Source organism: Hevea brasiliensis, chromosome 14 (genome assembly GCF_030052815.1).
Source record: "Hevea brasiliensis isolate MT/VB/25A 57/8 chromosome 14, ASM3005281v1, whole genome shotgun sequence".
Classification (NCBI taxonomy): Eukaryota; Viridiplantae; Streptophyta; class Magnoliopsida; order Malpighiales; family Euphorbiaceae; genus Hevea; species Hevea brasiliensis.
The window spans coordinates 23,574,031-23,600,714 of NC_079506.1; the positions used below are offsets into that span (position 1 = coordinate 23,574,031).

At 26.6% G+C, this 26,684-nt stretch overlaps 1 protein-coding gene across 1 annotated transcript; it reads right to left on the reverse strand.

The window, feature by feature from the left end:
* Positions 1–21,994: 21,994 nt before the first annotated feature.
* On the reverse strand, positions 21,995–24,339 carry LOC110648689 (adenylyl-sulfate kinase 3). Its single transcript, XM_058135440.1, has 6 exons — positions 24,007–24,339; positions 23,545–23,685; positions 23,283–23,432; positions 22,907–23,110; positions 22,734–22,780; positions 21,995–22,323 (listed from the first exon to the last, which is right to left on the reverse strand). Exons 1-6 carry the CDS (start codon positions 24,236–24,238, stop codon positions 22,225–22,227), a joined length of 873 nt encoding a protein of 290 aa, XP_057991423.1. The 5' UTR covers positions 24,239–24,339; the 3' UTR covers positions 21,995–22,224.
* Between the last annotated feature and the right edge of the window lie 2,345 nt (positions 24,340–26,684).

Consider the following 26,684-nt stretch of genomic DNA (forward strand, 5'->3'; position numbering starts at 1 on the left):
TTTCAGTTAAATTGAACTTTTATTATTATTATTATTTAAATTTTACGTGATTGATTAATTCAAATGTATTAAATTCTAGTCGGGTTATTTAAGTTGTTGGATTGACTCCATCAATTTACAATTTATTCAAATTCAAATTCAAATAATTTAAAATTATATACGAATTGAAACAAATTATATATAAATCATTTTAAGTTGTACACATTTGAATTGAATTATCCAGTCAAATTAAAATTTTTCACATCTATAATAAATATTTGTTCCCTTTATTCTCTAAATAACTATTTTTTTTATTTAAGGTATCATTTGTGTCTATTTTATAGTTTACAGAAGACATATTATTTTGGAGTTCATAACTGTCACTCTTAACAATATCTTTTTCAATAATAAAATCTAAATTTTTTCCCTAAAAGTACAATAAAAATTACCACTGCATCCAACACTTATTAGTACCGGTGTCTTAAAAAACTACTTTGATGTTTGACAACAATTTTTCAAATTTTGTAGTATTCCTCCTAACTAAAAGACCTCAAGCTCCATCTATAAATTTGATGATTAATTTATCAATAATTATTTATTGAGTTTTTCTAATGAATATCATTAGTATATTGATCGTGAAAGATGATACATGTGCATCGGATGTAATTAATAATTTTTCTGAGCTTTGTTGAGAGAAGGGAGGCCCACCAGCTCCAACCTTTTTTGTTATACTCAAATGATTTTGCTTTTAAATTTTTATATTTTTAAGAATAAATTATTTATTTATAAATAAATATAATTAAAAGTAATATTAATTAATTAATTAAAAAGGATAATTAATTAATTAAAAAAGGATAAATAATTACTTTTAATTCATATAATTTAAGAAAATTATTATATTATTATAATTTTGAACTTGTATTATAATATTTTTTTTCATTAGTTTTATCAATAAATTATATCTATAACAAAAAAAAAATTAAATTGACTTTTATTATTATTTTTATATGATTTACAATTTTTAATTAATTGATAATTAAATTATTTTTAATTTTAATAATTTAATCTAATATGAAATATGGCTTAACTATTCAGTCAAGCCAAGTTAGAAGAAAGAAAGGAATCTTAAACAATGTTTGTTGGTTGGTGTGAATGGTAGAATGAGAAGAAGAAACCTGAGAGGTTTTTTAAATCTGTGGGATTTGTGATTTGGTCCATTTAGATGATAGAATGAATGAATGAATTTTGACATAATGCTTTGGGTCAAAACAGGATTTGCTCCAATAAAAATGCCTAGCCGCAAAATATTTACCGAATTCTTCACATTTTGTAGTGTACGCCTGAATGCTGCAGGCGCGCGCGCGCGCACACACATATATATATATATATATGTGTGTAATTCTGATTCGGTTCAGGATTTATTTAGAAAATAAAATAAAATCAAAATTTTAATATAATTTTAGTTTAATTTTTTATTATTTTAGTTCTAATTTGATATGATTTTTTATTTTTTGATTCCAATTCAATTTTCAGTTCTTAAAATAATTTTATATAATTATTTTTTTAAAAAAATCATATTTAATTAATATTTAAGTTTTTGAATTGAATTATTAATATATAACATATCATGTAATATATCTTTTATTTATTTATAAATATATTATGCTTAACTATAAAGTGCATATTTAATTTATGATTAAATATATTATATAATATAATAGTATAAGTATATTATATAATATATATTTTTTAATTATTTATTAATTATATAATATTTAATTATAAAATGCTAATATAATTATGAATTAACATATATATAGGGTGTAATATATATAGGGTGTAATAGTATATTTATAATTAAGAATTATAAAATAATTTAATGTATTTATAACTAAAATTATTAAGAAAGTATAAAAAAATAAAATAAAATATTAGATTGTGTTTAGTTCATAATTAAATATACATATAAAACTATATATAATTATATTAAAAGTATATAATACATCTAAAAAAATAAAAAAATAAATGTTTAAATCCGATTTGTTACAGTTCTGATTTGATTTTGGTTTGATTCTAGTTTGGTTCTTAGTGAAAAACTAAAACTGAATCAAAGTATCAAAATAATTTTGATTCAATACTATTCATGTCAGTTCGGTATGATACTCCCGAGAACTATGTATAGCCTTAACGCACACACATGAGTTTAGAAAATAAATACAACTCTTTAGTAGAAATATGATAATTTCATCAAAATGTATTAATTCTAATAAGCTTGCGCGTACAATCAATGTGAGATTTTAAAGGATAACTTATTCAAGATAAAAGAATTTATATACATATTTTGATGGAAAAGTGGTAACGTGGTAGTTTATATGAATTAAGCCTCTAGAGTATTTGTGAAAATTATTTTACATGAATATGAGCTTAATGAATATATGAAATTTTCTCAAATTTAATTAGCATTTATTTTAAATTATTGTATTTATTTCAAATTTAATTATTATGATTTAAAAGCTATTAGAACTTGTTTAGTTTTATATACCTTAATTAATAAATTTATAAAAAAATACTAATAATTTATATTTTAGAATTTTAATAATTTTATAAAAAAATTAAAATTATCTTTTAAAAATATATTACTCTAAAATTTTATAAATATTATTATATAAATAATTTTTATGTAAATTATTTAAATTTAAATAATAAATAATTAAATATAAAATTCAAATCCGAATACTAATATTAATATATAAAATCAATTATTATTTAAACTCATTTTATTAAAATTAGATAATATTATGTAATATATATACTGAAAATTATTCCATCTCAATATTATATCTTTGTTGAGCATATTTTAGAGAGTTGGCCGGCTGCGGCCAATTCTGAATTCCCGACTTCCCATATTTCAAAGTTGAAACCCTCTATCATGTTAAAAGGATAACGCTTCTTTATCATCATTTTGAATTTAATTATTATGGTCAATTAATATTTTGGTGATGTTTATTGAATATATAAAGTATAAACTAAGCGTTGAGTTTAGAGGTTTGCCCTTCAATTCAATTCAATTCATGAAAGGATGCACATAAGACTAACTCAAACATTAATATATAATTTATAAAAGACTTAGTTTTTGTGAACATGTAATATAGTTTTATGTAATTTATAATAATACATTATTTATATAACTTATAAATATCATATATTAATTCCAATCCTTGACAAAGTTTTAAATGTTTATAAATATATCAATTAATGATAAACCTGGTTAGCCTTTTTTCGTCTTTAATCAAGTGCAGGAAATGGAAAATATCTCGAGAGTCTTTTTATTTCTTTATTAAGATTATTTAACTTTAATAGTGAGAAAGGAAGATGACTATCTTCTACTAGGGATAATAACGGGTAGAGTACCTGTGAAAATCACTTTACACAAGTTCGAATTCGATTAATATTCTTAAAATTTAAATTTGTCGTAAACCCGATTAAAATTTATTCTCAATTACCCAAACTCATTCCAAACTTGATTATTATTATCCGGTAAATATTCAAATCTGTTTAATTTTATATGTTTTAATCAATAATCTATATAAAAATAAATTATATTTTAAAAAATTTATAATTCTATAAAATATTTCATTTTTATTTTATATAAAATAAAACATATAAAAATTTATAAATATTATTATAAAAAATATATATTTTATGTTTAATTAAATATTTATATAAATGAATTCGGATAACAGATACCCAAATGTAAAACCTAAATCCAACCCAAATCTGACATAAGTATTAAAATTCAAATCCGAACTTGTCTCAAACCCGATTATATAGTACCTAAAGTCATCCTATTAGAATATACTGTGTAGTCTATTAATTATACTTAGCTCATAGTGCTTTTATTGAATAAAAAAATATTTATAAATATTCGAGTAATTATATGAACATATTAAAATTAAGATGAATGAATATTTAAATTCATTACAATAAATCTATAATTTGTTATAATGTCTTATATATTATTCAAAATTTGAAATATATTATTAATATGAATTATCATAAAGATTTTAATGATGTATATAAACCCGTAACTTAAAGTTTTTAATAACGCTTATTTATTAACTTACAATACTATTATGTATAATATTGTATTTATTATTTTTTATTTTATATGTTACATTGATATTATTTATTATTTTGATATATATAAAAAATGACATTAAAAATATATTATTAAAATATGTTATTTTGATTTTATTTATTATTTTGATATAAGTACAAAATGATGTTAAGAAAATATTATTAAAGTCTAAATTTATTGTAGAAATTTGACATTATATTCACGTTTATAATATTTTAAATTACATATTCAAATTAATTTTATTTTGAATGATAAGCCTCAATGATTTTGAAAAATAATTTTTTTATATTTTAAAAAGTTTTGTAAATTAAATAGTAATATCATAACAATTACATAATAAATATAAAATATATATATAATTTTATAGTTTTTATAATTTGTTAAAAAATAATAAAAATAAAAAATAATTTTATAGTTCATAATTTGATTTAAATATATTATAATTCAATTTATTTTTCTCTTTTTAAATTTTATTTTAATTTTAATTACTTTAAAATATTTAATTATTATTATTATTTTCATTGAATAGTCTTGAAACAATTTTATAGGAAAATGTAATTCATTGTTTTACCTACAATATTGTAATCATTTCACTTTGTAACAGTTTAAAATACGTTAAAAAAGTAAATTTTACTAATTTTAAAAATTATTTAATAACATAAATTATTTAATTTTTATTACAACAATACAAATGAAGAGTATATTAAGAAAAATTAAATAAAACATATTAACTACATCTTCTCAATTTATGTGAAAAATAAGTTTATTGTTATTAGACGAAAGATTTAATTTTTTTAAAATTTAACTATTTAACCATTAAGTTTGAGAAATTAAAAAATAAATCATTTAATGATTAAATCACTTTTCTAGCTTTAACTTATAAATTATTTAATGATCAAATCACTTTTCTAGCTTTAACTTTTAATGATAAGAATTTAATATTGGTGGGATTTGATTATAATTAATTATTTTGTTCATAATAATTAAATAAAAAAAACATTGAATTGCTTAATCATATACAATTATACATACACGTGACATGTTCCCTCATCAAATCATGTTCACTCAATCGTAATATGTTCCCATATCAAATCAATTATTAAATCGGACGGTCCACAGCTTGTCCCTCAATGTCCGCAGGTGACACACCATATGCAGTTGTGGTGGGGGGGCTTTCCTGCAAAGTCCTTTGCGATTTTTATTTTGTTGGTGTCTCTTGCGATGATATTGATGCAGTCCACTGTTTTCTACTGTCCGATCAAAAAACACAAGTCTCATTCTCAAACGTCGATCAACTCTTATCTCCTTGATTCAGCTATTGGTAAGCCTAATTAAGGGCGTAACCAGTAGATGTAGAAAAGTTAAAGGCCCCTTCCTGTTTTGTTACTCTAAAAACCTTCTCCTCTCTCTCTCTCTGGGTCTCTCTCTATAGTTGTCTACAAAATCAGGTAAGTTTTTTCTCTTTTACATTTGAATAATTTTTTTTTTAATTGCTTTATCACATTTACTTTTGCTTTTATTTCCTGAAAAAACCCTATTTGAAGAACCTATAAATGGGCTCTTCGATGAGATTTTGGTTTGGTTATTGTAAATATTGTATTGGAAAAGGCTTCACAGAGAACAAAGCGAGGGTTTTGTGAAGTGAGAGAAAAGACGGAAATGAAGCTTTTTAGAAAGAGAAAGCCAAAAATTCAGTCACTGAAGAGAGAATTTAGCTGTCTCTGCTAGGGTTTCATTTGATTTTAGTGTATTAATTTATCAAGGTAAACTCTATGCCACGCTTTCAATTACTTTTTTTTTTTTCCCTGGATTTCCATTGTTGGGATTTTGAGCTATTAATTACATATTTTTCTGCATTAATTGTGATAATTAAGTTCTCAAATCTCATTTAATTGACACCATAATGTAAAGCCACAAACCTAGGGTTTTCTCCGGTTTTCTGCTTATGTTTTTTGAGTTATAGGGTTCAATCGTCTCTGCTCAACGTAATTGCTATTATTTTTTTGTAGAGTTGTTTTTTTCTCTGTTTTAAGCTGACTGGTCTTGCAATTTTTTTGTGATTATGCATTTTTAGTTCACTTTATGTTTTTTTGATTCAATTTAGTCTTTCTCGTTTTGATTTTATTTTTATTTTCCCTAATCACGGCTACTTTTAAGACTGAAACGATATTTAATTGGTGAAACTATCAATAAGTTTATTATTGCTACTCTATAAAATTGAGATTCATTTGTCCCGTAATTATAATAGTAAACCATTAGCCTTGGATTCTACCATTTTCTTCACTCCTGCAAGCTGTATCTTTCATTATTTTGTTCATTGGATATTCTATCAGGTGTACAACTAATGTTACCAGGCGTGATTAGCTTGTTTTTTTTTTTATTTTTTTTTTATTTTTTTAATGATTTTTGACCTATTGAATATGTTTGTCAAGTTCTGAAATCCAATCAAATCTTCCCCACCTTTACCTTCACAAAATCTATTTCTTTTCTTCCTTAACATTTCTCCCACCACAACCTAAAATTGAAACACAACCATAGTAATTTCCCCAAATATCAAGACAAATCCCTAATAATCTGCCTCTAATCCTTCATTATTATTATTATTATTATTATTATGAATATTTTATTTTACAATTTTCTTACTTTTTATAAGTGGTGAGCATTTTCTAATAGGTATCAAAACATTTAATTAGAGTTTGAAAATGAATTAAGATTTTTATCCCATTTTATTTTTCCGCAAATTTTATAAAAATTTCGACAGAGTGCCGTCTGTATTTTGAGAAAACAATTCTTCAAATACCTGTAAAAAGCACTTCCAAATATTTATCTTAACAACTTCATCATTTCAACATCCATAAAAAATACTACTAAGTAATTTCATCAAATTAAACCAAAATACTTCCATTCATATTTCATTAAAGATAAAGCAATTTATATACATCATTACAAAAATTTACATTAAGAAAAATCCAAACTAAAATTTATTACAAGCTTTATACAACTCTATACAATTGCTCATGACCATTTCCTACATTTACATACATTACATACATCAAAATAATTTTTACAATCAGGGTATAAAATATACCCGATAAGCTTCAGGGTAGGTAGCTCCTCAATCCTCAACAGCTCACTCTACTGCTCCTCTAGTCTCTATATCTGCGACAGCAATAACAGCCATCGCTGAGTACTAGGACTCAGTGGTGCATAACATACTAAAATAATCTTTATGTAGAATTTAAATCATAATTATTCAAAAATTAAACTGAACATGAAATATAAATTCAAAACATGATTTATAAGATTTTAATCCAAACAATTTCATTGCAAAAGTCTCAAAACAAATTTTATAAAAATACACAGTTATATCATGCCATTCGAAACAAATATCATCTCAATAGCCAGAGGCTAAGGAGAAGTCACAACACAATGCTAGCTAGCTCAAATATATGAGAACACATTTTTTTTCTTCTTCTACTAGCACACACCTCAACACTTCAGCCAGAGAAGAAATCAAAATTCGAAACTGATTTTCCCCACTAGTCATGCTAGTGATGTATTCAAATATGTAGTCATAACACTGTGGTTTCAAAACTATCTTAACAATTTACTAAATATTTATTGTTATTTCAAACACAACAAATAAATCTTTCAACAATTTAAATCAAAAGCATAGTAAACATTTCAAGACAATAGTGTCACAATTCAATATTTCAATTCATTCAAAACAGTGTATAGAAGAAAATTTACAAAAATTCTATGTTGTGCACAAACCTTATACGAGTCGCCTTTTGGCCTTGACTCGATCCCTCGAGTTCTTTTCCGGTATTCTTTTCCACTGAAACACACAGTTTCACAGTGTTTTAGTATCACAACTTATCATAATTCCAAAAATAAATTTAAATCTACTCATATCTAGCTTTAATATGCTAAACTTGACATTTTTTAAAATTTGTATTTCGGGTTTACTATTCACTATACTATTCAAGTCAATTTGTTGACTTTTTAATGCTTAGTAGGTATGGAAATTCTAATTTCACTCACCTACCACATTTTGGTTACTTAATTTGTTGGTTTTGGTTGTTTTCACAAAACTTAAGTCTTTTAGGCAAAATTTCAAATTATCAGTTTTGGTGTCCAATGTTGCACTGTTCTATTGGTCATGTTGCTGTTGGAATTTGGCTAAGTTTTCTTCATATAAATTGTTCCTTATTGTCTTAACTTTATTTTCCTTTTTGAATCACTCCAATTGGAGTTTTGTAGCTCAAGTTATAGCCATTTGAGTCATGGCTGCCGGATTGGCCTAACCCAGATTTTCTGGGCACCAAAACTGGTTCTGGTAGTTTTAGGTCACCAAATTTGGGTAACTAAATGACTTGGTTAATGGCATAATTTGGATTTGTGTTCTTCATGAAAGTTTTAGGTCTATATCTCAGCTTTCTATTGGTAAAATTTCAGGTCATTTAGACCTGCCTAGCCCAAGTTATGGCTAAATGAACAGTCATTTAGTCATTTTTGTACAGGTCATATTGCCTAAGTCCGGATTTGGTCAATTTGTTCACTAGGTTTTAGTCACTTTTTGGGCATGATTCCTAGATGAAAAATGTGTCATTTTGTGTCTATTTTCATTCCCAATTGGCCTCACACCAATTGGGCTTGTAAATTTTCAGTTTTGGTCACTGAAGGGGACCTTGGTCATGCTGCCTGCATACTGCTCCCATTCAATCCGAATCTCCACTCACTTCCAACACTTCCAACATACACCAATTGGTCACAAATGACCAATTCTCACCTCAAACAAAGTCAAACACACCATTTAACACATTCTCACATTTTTCCTCCTAAAACCCTAGGTGCCAAACCCTAATTACCCTAATTGTTACATTTCACTAAATCTAAGCATACCAACATCATTCCTCAACTCCATTAAGCTTTCATACATATTGAATTCAATCAAAACACAAGCATATCCATAGCAAACCCTAGCTGGCCAAATTTACTTCTAGTCCTCCAACAATTATTTTCATTTCATTTTAAGCATAATTCTAAGTTAGTTAAGCTACAAACACAATAATTAAACAAAAAAAATGTCAAGTTTACTTACTAACCTTATGCAGAATTTCTTTCTCTTGCAATCCCTTCCTTTCTTTGTTCTTTCTTCTTCAAGCTTCTCTTCTAGTTGGGATAGCAAGTTTTCTTTAGGTTTAGTATTAAACTTATGGGCAAAACTAAGTTTTTCAAGCTCAACAATGAGCTTCAATGAAGTTTAGTGAGGGAGAGGGTGAGAGAGATGGGAGGCTTGGGAGAAGATGAAGTCCTTTTTTTTTCTTTCTTTTCTTTTGTGCTTTTAGTCTTATGGAAGACAATAAAATTAAATTAATTAAATTTATTATTTATTTATTTATTGCATCATGCATGATGTCATGCATGATGTCATCACCTTTCACTTTTCCTTTTTTTTTTTCTATTTATTTTTCCATTAGTTCTTTAATTTAATTCCCGATTCTGAAATTTTCTTTTCTCCGATTTTATTTGACAGTTAGGTCAAGAGTCAGCTCTCGGGGTCAACTGACCAAATTGCCCCTCGCCGGTTCGATCCGGTTTGCAAATAATTCAATATTTCTTTCGGATCCCTGACCTAATTATTTGACCTGCTTAACAATTCTTTTTTGTGATTTTCTCTTTTCAACTATGTTCACAATGGTCCTAAGGACTGCGGCGTCACATTTTACGATTTGAAATTCGAGTTTAAATCGACCTCGTAGTCCTTCCCGAAAAGGTCACCCATTGTTGTGACTCTCGGCTCATTTAATTTCTTGTGTTCTGTTTTTCTTATTTATACTTAACTAATTGAAAATTAATAATTATTTGTGTTCAGGGCTTATTTAGTTGTCTTAAGCGTGGTTCTAATCCCCTTAATTATCTGGACCGACACCAATCACCGGAATAGTGAAATATACCAAGCTATGCAAATAAGGGTGTTACAGAGATGATGAATCTGTGCCTATCTGCCAGCGGCAACATTGGAGCCAATCAAGGTATTATTGATGATATGATTATATGCATAACTATTATTGATGAGCAGCCCTATTGCAATAGTGGCTTTACTGCTCCTATTGATATTAGTAGCTTTATTTAAAGTGATTGGGGCTGTTTGAATTGTGTTGTAGTTTAGGTGGTACAAGGTGGAAGTATTAAAAATGTTTTTCTTTTTTTTTTTTTCTCCATTTCAGGAATGTAAAATTAGCCTAATATAGAGGTTTTTGTACGTTCTGAAATAGTCGAAATGCTGCCTAAATTTCGTTAGATAAATATTTATATATGTATATGATATAACATATATATTAACATTACGTAAAAAAAATTGAAGTAAATCTAATTTCATTTAGCCATAGATTACCATTCGGTGATATGCTCACTAGAGGGTGAGCTTTTATTGAATTGTCCTGAAGGACAGTTTGGAAATGTAATGTCTATATTCAATATCTGCAAATGGATGCTTCTTTTCTTATGCATAAGTAGAAATTTAGTATGAAGGGCTCTAGTTACAGTGCAAATGATCCTGAGTGGATTGCTAAATCCCGTATCGTTGCTTAAAATCGGCGTAGCGAGACTGATGGTCTAGGCACTGGTTTGAGCAATCATACTAGTGGTTCCAGATCTACTGTAGAACACAGTCTGAAAATGGTATTACATTCCACTTTTTAACTCTTTAATTAACTATTATTACATATTTTATGAGATTAACAATAGATTTATTATTTTAAATTTATATAAATTTTAGGTAAAAGAAGTGCACCGTGATTCTAATTCATGGGAGGTGTTTAAAAAGTTACATAAAAAAAAAAGGATGGAACCTTTGTTGATGCTAGGTCTTAGAGCATTAATGTAAGTAAGTTTTATATTTCTTTTATTTTCATTTGGATTATTATACATATGTTATATAGTTATTGTTATTAAATTTCATTTCATTTTTACTGTTATTTGTATCTTATGAATATTTTAGAAGTGCTTGGGTTTGTGAGTAAATCATGTAGTTTTTGGTAATATAAGCAGAATATTGGAAGTGTTATTTTAATTACAGAAATATTATTTTACCTTCATGGCAAGTATGAAATGTTTTGGTACAAATGATACTCTACTAAAATTTTGATAATTATTAAGATTTTAAATTATTGTATATATTTAATTTTCACATTTATTGTTATATGTATTAATATTTATATTTCATTTTCAAAGTTTACGTAACAGTGATATGATTCAATGTAATATTGTTGATTGACTGTTATAAATTGAGCTATATTGTTAATGTTTTAGAAGTGCTTGTGTTTGTGTATAAATGTTGTAGTAGTGAATGGTATAAGGAGGATATTGGAAGTGTTATTTTATATGCAGGAATATTATTTTGCCTTCATTAGCAGGTATAATATGTCCTGTTACAGACAGTATTCTGTCAAAATTTTCTTAATTATTAAGTTTGTATACTGAAATTTTTAAATTTTATTTTCCTAGTATCATTATTACTTGTAATTAATTATTAGCTCTAATAATTATATACAAGATCAAATGGAGGCTATGGTGGCTGCTGTTACTACTGATGCTACTTCGAACTCATAGGATGACGATTCACAGGAGATCTCAATCAATGTGAATTGCCTATACTTTGATATTGTGGGTGGAGAAAAGAAGCGGTGCGTGTACGGTTTGGGCTCTCATGCTTCAACTTTGTACTTAGACTCATTCAGTAGCTCTGCCACTTTAAGCAGGATAACTATGGTGACAGACCATGTTGCTGATAAGCGCATTAGAGTGCTTGAGGAGGAGATCGTGCTAATGAGAGAAAATCAAGAGTGAATTCTCCAACAACGCATTGAGGATGAGGTATCGTGTCTCAGGCAACAGAGTGAAGAGCAGTTTCCCTCAATGTAAAAGGAGATGAGGCATATGATGAGGCAAATGGCATCATCATGCTCTTCAAGTGATTCTGTTGATTTCCATGATCAAAGCACACCGAATCTGTAGCTTGATATTGTTTATATACATTTACTAATTGAACTTATTACTCATATGGTTAACTTTATATTTTTATATAATATATGGTATTTTTATTTACTAATTATTGTAAATTTTATTATTATATTTGTTTAAGCTTATTACTAATTATATAAATATAATAATTCTTAATTCATTATTATTTGTTTATTATTAAAAAAATATATCTAAAAAAATTAAAAAAAAATTAATTTTGTGACTAAATATAATCCGTCACAGATATGTGACAGACTAATCCATCATAAATTTGTGACGAAAAGCTTTCCATAACAAAAAAATTAGTCAAAAAATTTGTGACGAATGATGTTTTGTGACGGTTTTTGCTGTCACTAATCCGTCCTAATTTTGTGACGGATTCGTGCTTTGACCGGCCATCATTTTGTGACGAACTAATGAATTCTGTTACAAATTTTGACAGACGTTCCGTCAACATTCTGTAGCAAATTTGTGACGGATTTTTTTATGTCACTAAAAATTTGTGACAAGTAAAATTTTGACGTCAATTTTTCGGTCACAAATTCGTCACAAAATTAAATTTATGACGGATTTTTCCATCACAAATTTGATTTTTTCTTGTAGTGTTTAATTTTACGAGTTTTTTAATAAAAATTATTAAATTTTAAATTTTTTTTATAAAATTTATTATATTTTAATTTAATTTTATAAAAGTCACTATAATTGAAAATTAAATGCTTTCAGATTAATCAATTGACCTATCAACTATTTACAAATAAAATTACTTTATTTTATTAGTTTAAAAGAAAAAGAGAATATGATGCATAAAATGCATCGAGAATTTCCCTCGCCATCAAACTCCTCTTCTTTCTCTATTTTTTATCTACCAACAACCATTAATTAAGTAATTTTATTTGTAAAATAATTAATAAGTCAGCATATTAACGTAATAGTCTTTAAATTCTAATTACAGTGACTTTTATTAAATCAAATTAAAGTTCATTGAGTTTTATGAAAAAAAAAATTAAAGTTTCATAACTTTTATGAAAATACTCATAATATTAAGTCACTGTATGTGATAATTACTCTAAATACCTTTACTCATTATCACAAATTCTATCATCAAATTAAGAAATACTTGGTACTTCAATCGGGCCTCATTTTAATGAATGTTTAGAGTAAATTGCTTCTTAATCGTCCATTCTACGTACTATTATTAAAATTTTATCTCTTTATTTTAGAATGCATTAAAAAATTTCTAATATTTGATTCTGTTAAATATTTCAATCATTAATTTGTCTATTTTAATCCTTTAACAATTAATGTTTTAGGAAAAATTCACAATACCCTTATTGAAACTATAATTTTAGAGATGTTTTAATATATATATATTTTAAATAAAGGATGAAAGTATTTATAATGACAAAATTCATGAATTAAATAGTAAATTTATTTGAAATTTTCTCTCCCCTTTTCACTTGTTTTCGTGAAGAAATATGTTAGACATACATAGAAAATAAATCAAACTGCGAAATTTGGCGTGCAATTGATTTAGGGGGCGTGTGGTTCTGATTTGATCTGAGGTCTGCTTAGGAATCGAAATTGAATCAAAATTTTGATACAATTTTTGTTTGATTTTTCATGATTTTGGTTCAAATTCAGTATGGTTCTTAGTTCTTCAATTCCGCTCTGATATGGTTTTGATTCAATTCTCAATTCCTGAAATAATGTAATTATTTCCTTGAAAAAAATCATGTTTGAATTACTAAATTTTGAATGGAGTTATTAACATATAATATATCTCTTAGCTATTTCTAAATTATATAATCTCCACCTATAAGTACATATATAATATAATAATGTAAGTATATCATATAATATTAACTATAAATATAATTATGAATTACTATATAAATAGAGAGAATATAAAAGTACATTTATAATTAAGAATTATAAAGTAATTTAATATATTTATAACTAAAATTATTAAGAAAATATAAAAAATAAAATATAATATTAAATTATATTTAATTCATAATTAAATATACTTATATAAATATATATAATTATATTAAAAGCATATAATATATTTAAAAAAAAAAAAAGAAAAATACATGTATAAATTCAATTTTCGGTTCAGTACAGTTCTCGTTTATTTCTTAATGAAAAATCAAAACCGAACTAAAGTATCAAAATAACTTTAATTTGATACAATTCTTGTCGATTCAATACGATTTTTTAATTCAATTCGATACCTTGAAAACGTACACAGTCCTACAATTGATGTTGTTGATTCCTTCTCGATTATTCATATGTTTAAGCAAAGCAACACTATCTAACCAAAACTTGCCCTTGGAAAATATGGCATGTAGTTGATAGTCCCTCAATCTGTAGCACAGTCTCAATTGAATGACATGTTTAAATTATTACAAGGTATTTTATCATGATTTAATTGATTTAATTGCTTCTTTAATTATTATGTAAAAATTTTAAACAACATAAAAGTGAATGGAATAAATATTGTGTTTAATAAAAATAGGAGTAAAATAAGAAAAAATTAATTAATACCACTTAATATTCTCAAAGACGACATATAATTATAGATAAAATAAGTTTTAAATGATAAATAAATGTGGATGAAAAGAGTAATAAAAACTATTTTTTTTTAATTACAAACATAAGAGGAGAGAAGTCGATCTTGAATTTCCAAGGTTCATACATTAAGCTACGGTCACCATTGCAAAGATAATGTATTTATTATTATTATTTTTTATAAGAGATTATGAGAATAAAGACTTGAATCTAGCTTTCTAAGGTAAATAATATGTCTTTATTCTTTGGATAAGTTAGATAAAAATGTATTTAATTTAATTGATTATGTTGTGAATTTACAAGTAATTTGGTATTTGGTATTTGGGTTTTGCTTTATATTATATCTTAATCTTTGAATTTTAAAAAATTAATTATTTAGTCCCTAGGTTTTACACTCCAGTATACTTTAGTTCATGAATTTTTAAAAATTAATTATTTAGTCTCTGGATTTTATATTATATTACATTTTAGTTCTTTTAATTTTAATATATAGAATAATTTAGTCCTGTCAATGGATAAAATTATTGTAAACATTAAAATTATAGGACTAAATTGCTGTATATATTAAAATTAAAAGGTTAAATAATTCATTTATCAAAATTAAAGTACTAAAGTGTAATACAATTTAAAAAAAGTCAGAAATTAAATGATTATTTCCAAAATTCAAAAACTAAAATATAATATAAAAAAAAAATCAAAGATCAATTTGTAAATTTCCCTTAATTTTATTATGGTTATAAAATGACTCGTAAAGTCCATATGATGATAACATAAAATGGAAGACTTCTTTTTTAAAGGGAAAAATGGAAAACTTAGTCATATCATGTGGTGGATGTTGATTTAATTATTGATATTACAATAACCAAAATAATAATAAAGACCGAATAATGGGTAACCGAGTAACGGATTAAATATCTGGACACTCGTCAAACTATATCAGCGATACTCGGACTATATTAATAAGGATAAAGATCCTGAGATATTTGTCATAGTTAGAATCATACTCGTTAAAAGACTCAACAAGCAAAGTAGACTCTTAATTCTACTCACGTACAGAACTCCTAATTCTATTAGAAGATTTTCTAAAAGATCTATACAAGACTCATCAGGCATGCGTAATGCCTAGTTTTCGATTCATCCTATTTTTCAGTTTTCATCGCTAATTTAAGCATCAGAACGATGGTTATTTAACTTACCCATTGCTATTTTTCCTTGCAGATTCAACCCAATATCCATTAACCGCAAGAAAGGAAAATAGTATCAATTATAAAATAGGTAATTGATTAGAGCTATATGTTACCCAATGGTGATTGTTCATGTCCAACAAGAACAAAAGCAATCAACTGTATCTACAATTAATTGGAATTGATTAAACTTGAGGCATATACAATTTGCTTGGCACCTTTTTTTCTACAAAATGTTAGTCCAAAAGCCCCTTTGAAAATTGTCCTAATGCCTTTAATTACTCATTACCACAAAGTCTCTCATCAAGTAATTAAGAAAGACTTTGGTACCCAATCATGTCTCTATCTTAATTAATTTTTAAGATAAATTACTACTTTCGTTCGCTATTATTTGTTACTTATTAAAAATTATTTTATCTATCACTTTGGAAAAATTAGGGTATTTTAATTTTTTTTAATTTTACCATTATTTCTACTAATTAAATATATAATTATTTTTACAATTTTATATAAGACTATGATTTGTCTTATCACTTTCCTTTATTAATTAGATTAGATAAAAGGTAATTTAGTTAAATTATTAAAAATTTTATTAAATTTAAATGATTTAATTATTTTCTTAATTACAATGCAAAAACATTAAACGACATATAAAATAGATAAATTTAGTACTTTTTAATTGTTATATTTTATTATGATTGATATTTTTACTTCTTTATTTTGAAAATTAAATTAAAAAGTCCTTCAAAAATCTACTTATTTTTAGTCCTTTAATCGTTAATACTTCAAGAAAATATTAAATTATCTTTACTGAAAGTAGCAATTTTAGAAATTATCTTTTTAAATATTTTTTAAATAAAGAAATGAAAATATTAATAATATAAAATTCAAGAATAAAATAATAATTTATTTAATACTTTGTCTCTTATTTGACATTTTCTTATTATTATTATTATTCCTTTTAGTGTTTTATAGCTAATGGCAAAGGACAAGGAAAAGAGGAGAAGTACACCTTCATCTTCATATCACACAATCATGTTTCATAAAAATAGAGATAATCAAAATTTTCTTAATTAGCTTCGACTAACGCTCGATCTTACACATTTAAGACGATTTTAATATTATTAAATTAAAATTTATTATTATAAAAATAATTTGTTAAAATAAAAATTCTTATACTTTTGAAAACGATTTTAATATTATTAATTAAAATTTATTATTATAAAAATAACTTGCTAAGATAAAAATTCCACATATAATTTAAATTTTTTTAATTTTTAATTATATCTATTTATTTATAAAAATATTTTTATTAGAAATTATAAAAATAATATCTTAATTAAAAAAAGTTAATTGAGTCACATTGAAAGGCTTGAATGTGAACCTTTTAAGCCTTCATTTAAAAATTTAAGAGACAAACTTTATTCCAATAAAATAAAATAGTAAAACAGTTAAGAAATGTTCTTTCACTTTAAATAAATTTTGCGAGACCACCAAATCACCAGCTTCCCTTGTGACTCGTCGCATTTGGTTTATGTGCTAAATCTCAGGTCCAAGGTTCGAATCTGGTGGGGAGAGAGAGATTAAGGAGAGAAATATGAGGTATTCTAAAATACCTTTTTTTTTCTTTTCTTTTTTTTTAATTATTTAAAATATTTTTTAAAGCATTAGATTATAAACATTTAATTTAAATTAAAAATTATATATATATAGACACACACACGCTACTAGATTTATGTTATTGTTAGATCATGTCATATATATTAATTCTATGTGGAATTTAATCAATGTGATGAGATTTAACTTTTTTTATTTTATCTTATGTGCGCTATTTTTTTACGTATTTTTTACGTATGAGTTGAAAGTAATATTTAGGTAAAATTGTCCTAATAATAATGCCTCCAAGATTTAAATTTTTAATTTTACATGTAAATTTTGTTTAAAGATTAGCTCAACACTATTAATTCAACCGCTTGTTTGAGATTTAACTTTTTAATCTAATATTAAAAAATGGTATTCAAAGAAAAGTAAATGGTATTCCTGAATAATAGGTAGTTTATTCCTCAGAAAATAATAATTACATATATTTATAAAGGGATATTTGATTCATCTTTTGAGTATAGTTAATAACTAATAGATACCTAAACAAATAAATGGACTGAAATATTTATTAACTTTAGAAAAATAGACCTGATAGATAACTGATGTGATATTTATTAGCTACAGTTTGTATCAGCTCTATTTTTAGAGCTATTTCTCATCAGCTGATAGTTGATTTGATTTTAATTTTTATTTAGACTATGTTATCCTTTTTCATATGTAACACCCCTAATTTTTAAATATATTATTTTTGGGCAAATATTGATGTTTTAATTTTATTTAAATTTTAGGAAATTATTTGAAATTTTTCGGATTTTTAAAATCGGGTTTGATTTCCCGGAAATATAAAACTTTGATGATTTTTAAAAATTAATTTAAAGACCACGTGGCAAAAACTAAAAATATATTTGGAGTCTATGAATTTTTCTGAGTTAATTTTCTGAAATTTTTTTCAGAATTTTTGGACCTCGTTTTCAGTCCCAAGGCAAAGTAAAAATTCAAAAATTTATATTTCGAATCGAACCGGACCGGATCGGACCGGTCGAATCGGACCGGCCCCTTCTTCTTCTTCTCTTTTTTCTTCCACGCGTCCCGACCTTCCTCTCCTTCTCTCCCATTTTCTCTCTCCTCCCTCCTCCACTTGCTGCCCTGCCGCCTCCTCTGCCACCCCATCCCGCAGGCGCCCGTCTCCAGCCGCCCCAGCTCACCGGCCGCCGCCCAGAACGCCGGAAAAAGGCGCTCGAAGCGAAGCGACGCGCAAGCGCGCTGCTTCGTCTTCCCGGCCGAAATCCAGCCGATCTGGCCACCAATCGGATCGGGTCTTGTGTCTAAATCCATCTACTCGTCGAGAGCTTTCCATAGACACCAAGAACACCAAAATCCATCAAGCGGTTTGCCCAATTTTTGCTCGGGAAGTTTTAGCCCATTTTGATTTTTGGGCTAGATTTCTCTCAAACCGTGAACCCCACTAGAAAACCGAGAGTATCAGAGCGCTTCACTCGTCGAGAGCTTCGCGGCAATATAAATTTCAAAATTTTCCGACACCGTTTTTCGGTGGGTCTCACGGAACTTCGCAGTATTTTTCCGAGCATTAAATGAGCTTAGAAAATTCTGAAAAATTTATGTACTAACCCCCGTGTTGTGGGCTTCGTGTAGATATCTTCAATTCGTGGAAATTCGACAGTTGTCCGGATCTGTGAATTTCCGGCTAGACAAACTGGTTACCGAAAAAGTCTCCGGATTAAATCGAGATTTTGGCTACCCCACCATTGTCACATGTCCTGAGCTCGTCCCCGAAGTCGGAATCGGCATAGGTAAACCCAAACCTTACTTTTTCGCAATTTTCTAGTGCTTAAATGAGATTAAAAATCCGTAAAATATTCGTGGTAGCTCAGAAAATTATGATTCTTTTTGCAATAGCCTAGTAATATTGTTAAGGACCGCGGGGCAAAGTTTTAGAATTTTTAGAGCTTATTTGGGCAATTTTTGCAAAATGATCAAATATAAGGACTAAACTGTAAATTTACATATTGTGATTGATGACTGTTTGGATGGGCCCAGGAGGGGCTTTGTGATGTGATTGAGTTGTGGATACATGGATTGTGAATATAGAAGTGCGTTTTGAGCCCTTTTGCAGGTTGGGTAGGTCCTAGGTATAGGGGAGACTCTGCTGGATTTTCGGCACGACTTAGGGCGTATTTGGTCTTTTCTTGATTTGTATTGAGTCAATTGTATTAAATAATTATAATGTAATTGTCAGGTGAGCCGGAACAGCCTTCTTCCTCCGCCCAGCCGCCACAGTGATTGCTGTCAAGTTTGTGAGTAAAATATTAATTTTAATTGTAATATCGATATTATTATATGTTCAAGCATGCTCATGCATCACTTATATGCATATATCTATGTAGTTAAACTCTAGGCACGATTTATGTTGCATTCATAATTGTTAAAGTGCCATGGATGTTGTTGTGGTAATTTAGAGCACTGTGCGTGCGTTAGCGTGCGTGTGATGTGGTGTGGACTATGGATAGGACGGGTGGACACGGCTTGAGATCTTCGCTGGGACCCAGTCCTTCGGAGGTAGTCACGGCTTAAGTTCTTCGCTGGGACCCCGATTTGGTATATTAAGCGAAAGTCCGGCTTGAGTTCTTCGCTGGCACAGGTTGGATTTAAGAGAGCTGTATAGGGGATCAGCTCCCATATATTATGATTGATATTACTGGGTGTCTGAGTGCTCCAAATTACTTTTTTGCTGTTATGATGTGAATTTATTGCTGATGTTGCATTTCACTCTACAGGGTGCATTAGTTTTAGATAGTTATAGAGATTATGGTTAAAATTGATATTTTACTCTCTGAATCGAACGCTCACTCCTGTTCAATATTTTTCCAGGCCACAGGAGGATATTTTTGAGGTTAACCTGCTTTTCTCCCTCGCAGGTCATCTATTTATGTTTGTGTAATTCTATAAACTTCTAGAATTTCCGCATGTATCAGAAATATTTATTTGATTGGGTCTGTAATATTATTATCATGTTGGACCTGTAGACGCATAACTTTATGCATGTTTGATGGGCTGGATGAGGGAGTTGAGCTCCCATTTATTTTATGATGATATGAGTATGTGGAGGGTGAGCTGAGCTCCCAAGTTGATTATTTATTGTGTTTACAGGTCAAGTGAGTCAAAAACTCCCCGTTGAAAGGCTCATTTTATGGCCGGACTCTGTCCGGTTGATTTCTTGAAATTGGGCCCAAATGGGCCTTAGAGTTGGATTAATTAATAAATAGACTTACTACGGGCCTCGGGGGCTTTAGGCTGGCCCAGGTCCTAGTGTCGGTCTGGCCTATGGGTTGGGTCGTGACATCATATAATTTAAAAATTAATATTATTCATAATATTTACTCTATCTTTTTTTCATTTACAATCTTAAGACTTTAATCAACGCATTGTAATTTTATTAAATTATTTTTTTATTAATAATATAAAATATAAATATTTATTTATTATAAAACAATAATTTTTTTAAACTTAAAATTATAAAATTTTTTTCTTTATCAACAATAATAATTACTTTATTATTTTATAATTACATTTTTAAATTATTTAATTATTTTTAAAGAACTTAATTATTTTCTTATTTCAATAATAAAATAAAAAATATGATATAATAAATTAATAATTATATTTTTATTTTAATAATATAATAAATAATATAATATATTAAATTAATAATTATCTATTCATTTTAATAATAATATAATGTAATATAATAAATTTATAATTTTATATTTATTTTAATAATAAAATAAATTAAATGATATATACCCTTATTAATTATTTATATATTAACAATAATAGCTAAATATAACTTTATTAAACACTTAACATAAAGCAATAATCACCATCTATCAGTTATTAGTTAACAGCTACACTTAATAGCTAAATTAAACAGGCCCTAAAAATATATAAGTAGCATGATCGAATTTATCAATGTGTTTTTTCTCAAACTCTAAATAAAACAGTTTAATAATAAACTTTTCATGGCTAATCTAAAAATTCTCATTGCTAATTCATTATTAGCAATAGAAAATTTTTGTTGTTATATTGCTCATTAGAAGAGTAAATTAATTATTTAATATATTTTTAAAATTTGAAATATTTATTTAATCTTTTTAAAAATTTAAAGATTAGTTTGAATCCATAAGCACTTATATGATTTGGTTCATATTTAAAGGGTTAAAATAGACTTTTTATTGTTATTTTATTTTTAATAACTGTTTTGATCCACTATTCAACTTTTAATGGCTTGCTATTTCCCATCCTTTTACATGGAATCACCGTGGAATTTTATGCATCTTAAAACAAAAGAGAAGTATAAAATTAACTACTTTAATGCGAACATGAAACATTCCCATGAACAAGTCTTCTATTCTTTCAAATAAATTAACAAGTTTTAATTTAATAATATTAAGGCCATTTTTTAAATTATGAGGTATCGAATTTAAATTTTAGTTAAAATTAAATATCAAAAAAAGTAATTGTTAATACATTAAAAATAAAAAAAAAATAAAAATGACAACGGAGAAACAAAAGTGAAATTAGTGATCGATCCATAGACTAATGATCAACGAAAATACTATTCCTGGTGGTTTTGATGAGAAGTTGCCAGAGTTTCATCCATTTGCATGCATCGCATGGGTGGCCGAGAGGTAAACAAATCCTTTTCTATGCCTGGAGATACCCATTGTATTCCAGATAACAAATCACTTTCTCAGCCATTGCAGAAGGGGAAGCATAGATTCCATTGTCGCATTTCAGTGTTATCTGCAAAAGCAACAATTAATTGACCAACTTTGTAAAATACAATAGTTATTTTAACCAATAATTTCAATTAAGATTTTTTTTTATTTATAAAATTGATAATTAATCGAATTAAATTAAAGTGCGTACAAATTTATGTATTAAAATAATAATAATAATTATATTCAATCCTATTTAGTAAATTCTATATGAATTATGCATCGTGAGATATTCTTTAGTCAATAAAAAATTAGTTGATTAGTAAGAATTTTCTAGCGTAAAAACTAGACCAATTTGACTAACAATATAATCCCGGAACTGGGTGGAAAACCAATATTCAACCATGATACCGGTTTAACCCATGAATGAAGACAGTCATAAACATGATCCCTGAATATTAATTTAAATTAAAACCAGGGATTTATTTTTTGCACCTCACAATTTGCAGGGGGCTCATAAGGATCATCAATGCCAGTAAAGCCTGTAAAATAAGGAGAATATAAAATAAAATATTAATGAAAGCTGAGAATAATTAATTTTAACTCCAACAAAAAAAAATCAGCAACTTTAGAGCAGTACTAGTATGGATTTCTTTCCCCGAGAATACCTTTGATTTTCCCTGCTCGAGCAAGCTTATACAGACCCTTAGGGTCTCTGGACTCACAGACTCCGAGTGGAACATCCATGAACACCTCAATAAAATCTCCATTTGGCAAAATTTTGCGACAAGCTTCTCTATCCCTTCTGTATGGAGAAATTAGGCAGGCAATGCATATGACTCCTGCATCTGAAAACAGCTTTGCCACCTCCCCTATTCATACATATTACCAAAACATTAACTCTCATTAATTTCCATCAATTTAAAAACAAGGGATTTGGTGTGTAGAATAAGTTGAATAGTGCACAAAACAATCCACACTCGGGGCTATAAGGAAGGATTAATGTATGCTAGGAAGCTGTTTCTGTGACTCGAAATGACTTACCAACTCTTCGAATGTTCTCCGCACGATCTTCAGCTTTAAAACTAAGATCACTATTTAAACCATGCCTGAGATTGTCTCCATCAAGAATGTAAGTCAACTTTCCCATTTGAGTCAAGATTTTACTCAAATGACATGCTACTGTACTCTTTCCTGTAAATTTATTTTGAAAGCTTAAGAAGAGTTAAGGAAAAAAAAAAAAAGAACAATTAAATAAAATGATTTAAGAAAAAAATGAAAAACAACACAGAAAAAAAGAACAAACCTGAACCACTGAGACCTGTGATCCATATAACACAACCTTTCTGATTGAGCAAATTTTGTCTATCAATTTTATCAATTAAGCATTCATGCCACTTTATATTTGTTGAATTTCCAATCCTTGACAATGGGCTCTGATTTTTCCCTGTTCATAACATTTTTTAATTTTTCGTTTCAATCAGAAATTGATTTTCATTAAAAAAAAAAAAGCAGAAAATGGAAATTTAAAATCTGTTTTAACTTATAATCTATTTGGTATTGTTGTTGAACGTATTAATATAAAAATTACTTTTTAAAATATACTAATTAGGAAGTTTAAAAAAATGATTTATAATTAAATTTAAATTATAAAAATATTAAAATAATAAAATAATTTTTTTAAACTATTTTTTTAATAAAAATAATATTTATATTCTGAAAAATTATTTTAACTTTATAAACTCGATGCCAACAGACACCTGCTTACCGTTGCTAGTAAACCCATTTGCTAAAATTGAACCCAAAGGCGACCCATTTGGTTTAAGCGTATCGAGCTTGGCCTTGCCATTGCCAGTGCCATTAACATCCACTCTCACTGCCTGCTGTAACCCATCCGCAGCAGTGATTCGCAAAACGCTCCTCGCTTTCGCATTACCTGGGAGATAGCCGTCGCGCAAGGTTGCGAATCCAGGCAGCGGCTTAATCCCAACGGCATTCATCTCTCAAATGAATTAATCAAACAAAAATGAAATTTAAGTGATACAGAATGAGATAACGCAAAAGCAAAAGAGTGAAATTGGGAGCTTAATTGGTGGAGAAGAAACGAAGTTGAGGAATTTATAAATAAGAAAGGATGGATGTAACAGATTGTGCTAAAGGAAGTTTACATCTATGCGCCGGCCAAAGGAGACGGTTGATCTTTGAATAGTGAACGTTGATTAGTATGCATTGGAACGTAAATATCAAAATTGCTTGTCGTGGGCCCATTTGATTGCTCAAATTCTGACTGATTAATATTTCCAATACTCTAATATATTTTAAGTTTCGTCGTATAATTTTATATATTTTAATTAATAATATATATAATATATTTTTATTAATAATTTATATTTTAAAATTTTAATAATTTTATAAAATATTTAAGTTTTATTTATTTTAAATATAATATATAAAAATTTATAGATATTATGATAAAAAAATATAATTTTATATTTAATTTATTATTTATATAAATAAATTTAGATAATAAATACTTAATATGTTAAATTTAAATTCAATATAAATATTATTTTTTAATTTAAATTTATTTCAAATTTAATTATATCATCTAAATTTATTTTATTATAATTAAATTAAATTGAATATCTATAAATATTGTGCCTGTTAACATGTGTTAAGATTTTTTTTTTCTACTTTACTATAAACAAAAAAAAAAAATCAATTATAGTCGATTCAATTGGTAAAATTCACTTAAATTAATATTTTCGTTAAGTTAAAAATTTAAATCTTATCAATTGTCCTTTTCAATGAATAATCTGCAAACTTCATGTCTAAGGGGTGGGAGTGGTGGGTCTGCGACTCCCTAGTGCAAGATACGGAGGTCATAACCAAAAGTCGTCAGTCTGAAATTGGAAAATTGGAATTTGGAATATTAGGTTAAACGTCAAAGTCTTCCTTTTTTGGTTTTTTTTTTTTTGGAAGAACAGGTCAAGTATTCCCTATTTACCAAAACAATACAGAATTTGTTTAATATTTATTTTAAAATTTATTAATTAAAAAGTACTAAATTAATTAAAAATAAATTTAATATATTTTAATTATAAAAATATTAAGCAATAAATTAAATTATTAAATTATTTTAAAAAAAATTTAATTTTGAAACTCAAAATTAAAAATAGAAACTATAATAACAAGCCAAGTATTTCCTGTGGGATAAATTTTGACAACTGTCCATGAACATAATATTATAGTTATTCAACTTAAAAATGTAATATAAAACCCCTTCAACTTTTAAATTTTACACAGTAAAATACCTCTAACCTCTAATTGTCAGTTTTTCAGTTAGACGCTGACCTGAATAGTTCTAGCGTGGAGCTTAATCAATATTTCTCTTTTCTTTCTCAAGTTATGTATAAATTGAATATTTTTTTTCACTGTAAACAGAATGATTTTTCAGATGCAGAGAGAATAATTTTACAATTTGAATAAGAGAGGAGAGAGAAATGTTGACTAAGAGCCATGCGAGGCTGTCACATCGATTTTAATCGAAAAATCAAGAATTGAAAATTAGAGAAATTTTACTTGTGCAAAATTTAAAAGTTTAGAGAGTTTTATATTACATTTTAAAGTTTAAGAATCAGAGTACATAAATTTATATAAGTTTAGGGATAATTATTGAAATTTACCTTTCTATAAGATATTTCAGAAAATTCTTGGAATACGTGATAATACGTCATATATCAAGCGTCGCATTAATATAAACATTATTAATCTATTTAATATATTATTATTTAATTAATGAGTATAATTACTTCATAACATTAAAAAATTATATTTTTTTAAAGCTTTCAATTAATGTTTTAAGCAAATTTATTGAGAAATATATTTAACTTACAATCGTTTTTCCTAGAAAAAAATAAGTTGAAACCATAAGAAATTTCTCGTGTTTGAAAATTTTAAGTGATAAGAAAGAATTTTAATCATTAAGAGTATAATAATTATATCTAATTTTTTTTTTAATTTAATAAATAAATAATCATTTTTGCGTGAACATTTTATGGTAAATTTTTTGTTTTTAGATTTTGGTTTCTTCTTGACAATTAATTCCTCGTGCTATAGTTGAATTATTTTAAGTTGATTAAATAAATAAAATTTAATTAAATAAATATGTTTATATGAAAAAAAAAAAATTAGAGTGGAGAAAGAGAATCCATATAACCGACTCCAAATTTTTGAGTTAAAGATTTAGTTGAATTGAGTTGAGTACTAATGTATCAATTTCTATTTTTATTATTATTCGAATTCAATATTTTATAGCGCCCGTTTGTTATTGAGTTTAAGAAACTAAAACTATATTATTGAATAAAAATATTATTTTAAATGCTATTAAAAAAAGTAATTTAAAAAAAATTATTTTATTATTTTAGTATTCTTATGATTAAAATT

Bases quoted from the DNA above. Each gene is read 5' to 3' on its own strand.
- LOC110648689 (XM_058135440.1), bottom strand. From the start codon at position 24,238: ATGAATGCCGTTGGGATTAAGCCGCTGCCTGGATTCGCAACCTTGCGC. The intron at 23,111-23,282 runs GTAAGTCATTTC...ATGTATGAATAG, and splicing joins GGAGAACATTCGAAGAGTTG to GGGAGGTGGCAAAGCTGTTT. The intron at 22,324-22,733 runs GTGCAAAAAATA...TTGCTTTTGCAG, and splicing joins AGCCCCCTGCAAATTGTGAG to ATAACACTGAAATGCGACAA.